This window comes from Fulmarus glacialis, unplaced genomic scaffold, assembly GCF_000690835.1.
Source record: "Fulmarus glacialis isolate BGI_N327 unplaced genomic scaffold, ASM69083v1 scaffold24649, whole genome shotgun sequence".
Taxonomy (NCBI): domain Eukaryota; kingdom Metazoa; phylum Chordata; class Aves; order Procellariiformes; family Procellariidae; genus Fulmarus; species Fulmarus glacialis.
Window position 1 is genome coordinate 52,033 of NW_009235547.1, and position 1,471 is coordinate 53,503.

Consider the following 1,471-nt stretch of genomic DNA (forward strand, 5'->3'; position numbering starts at 1 on the left):
CCTATGCGCAGCAGCAGCAATCACAACAACAGGCTTCCCAGCACAAACAGATGAATAAGGGCTTTAAATCTTTTCCAGTAAAGCACGAACGCAGACCATCTTACCTGCATCAGTACTAATTGCTTTTCATATTGGAAAATGCAGCACAGGGCCAAACATAAATTGCATATACTTTGTTTCACAATTGTGTATTGGCTATATCCTGTTTATCTCATTAAATATGGAATTGAGGGGGTTTGGGTGAGATATACAAACTCTTGAATTCTGATTTACAGTGCTGAGCAAATATGGCCAATATGTTTGTTTGATGTACATGAAACAGCCCAAAACTGTGATGTAGAAACGCTTTTAAAAATGTGTATATTGTCTTTACTTTCAAAACCTTTTTTTTTAAAAGAACTGCTGAAGGACTACCATACAAGAAACACTGTATTTTATAGCTATTTTTCATATAGATTTATAGTTAAACATCTTACTGAAATTACATTGAATATGTTGAAGCAAATATATAGTGGTCACTTTGCTCAACACTGTGTTTAAATTTATAACGGACACAGCTGTAAAGCCTTTGTATTCTCCATAAATGGCCTGTGGGCAGCTTTTTTTAAATGAAGTGCAACAGCAGCTTTTCACGTGCCACACAAGTGAGTTCATTATGAAACTGTTGCAGAAACAGTTGTGAAATTGAGTTTCGTGGTAGTTTCCTTACTCTAAGTAAAGATCAGCAGAACCACTCAATCTTGTGTCACAAATGTTATCTGAGCTGCTTAAAGTAGATGGCATCTGTGTGGATAATATGACACTGGTTTTCAAATAAATACACCATTTCTTACACCATTTGGCCAAAGGCATTATCCACACAGTGCTCCTTAAGTGTGTGAAAGTATAGCCTAAAGGACTACTTGCATATATTTAAAGTCTTATTTCAGATGCTACAGTTGATTAAAAATTGTGAGCTGGCTCAGAAGATACTAAACTGAAATGTGGGGTAGCAGTTAGTTAAAAGAACATTATTTTTTTTAAAAGGATAAAGTAATTATTTGCAGTCAATATGTGCCATTAAGTGAACCTGTGGAATTAGGAATAATCTTCCAACCAAAGTGGATCCGGGAGAGTGACTGGTGCTTAAAAATTGAAGAACAATGGTAAATATATGTATAGCTAATCCCACTGTATGATAACTGAGATTACAGAAGATTCTTTATATAGTTAGAGCTTATTTAAATTTTCATATTTCATCTTTGAAAGAGTCTAAAAACCACAATATTTTCTGGTATAAGAGTTTTGACAGTATTAATCTTATTTTTGTATTTTTCTTAAGTCATATCATTCTAATATGTTAACTACTAGTAAAATGGGTTATTAGTTCTAACTACATAATTTTTCAATGAAGATAAAGCACATTTGTTGTTTTTGTTTTTACAAACTAAGTACATCTATATCTAAAGATACCAAAAAATAAATACTATAT

At 32.8% G+C, this 1,471-nt stretch overlaps 1 protein-coding gene across 1 annotated transcript in view; it reads left to right on the forward strand.

The window, feature by feature from the left end:
- KIAA0355 (KIAA0355 ortholog) overlaps positions 1-119 on the forward strand; it is a 29,071-nt gene extending 28,952 nt beyond the window's left edge. Inside the window, 1 exon segment of the mRNA XM_009586078.1 lies at positions 1-119. This exon segment is cut by the window's left edge and continues 32 nt beyond it. Coding sequence (XP_009584373.1) covers positions 1-119 — 119 coding nt within the window.
- The last annotated feature ends 1,352 nt before the right edge of the window (positions 120-1,471 follow it).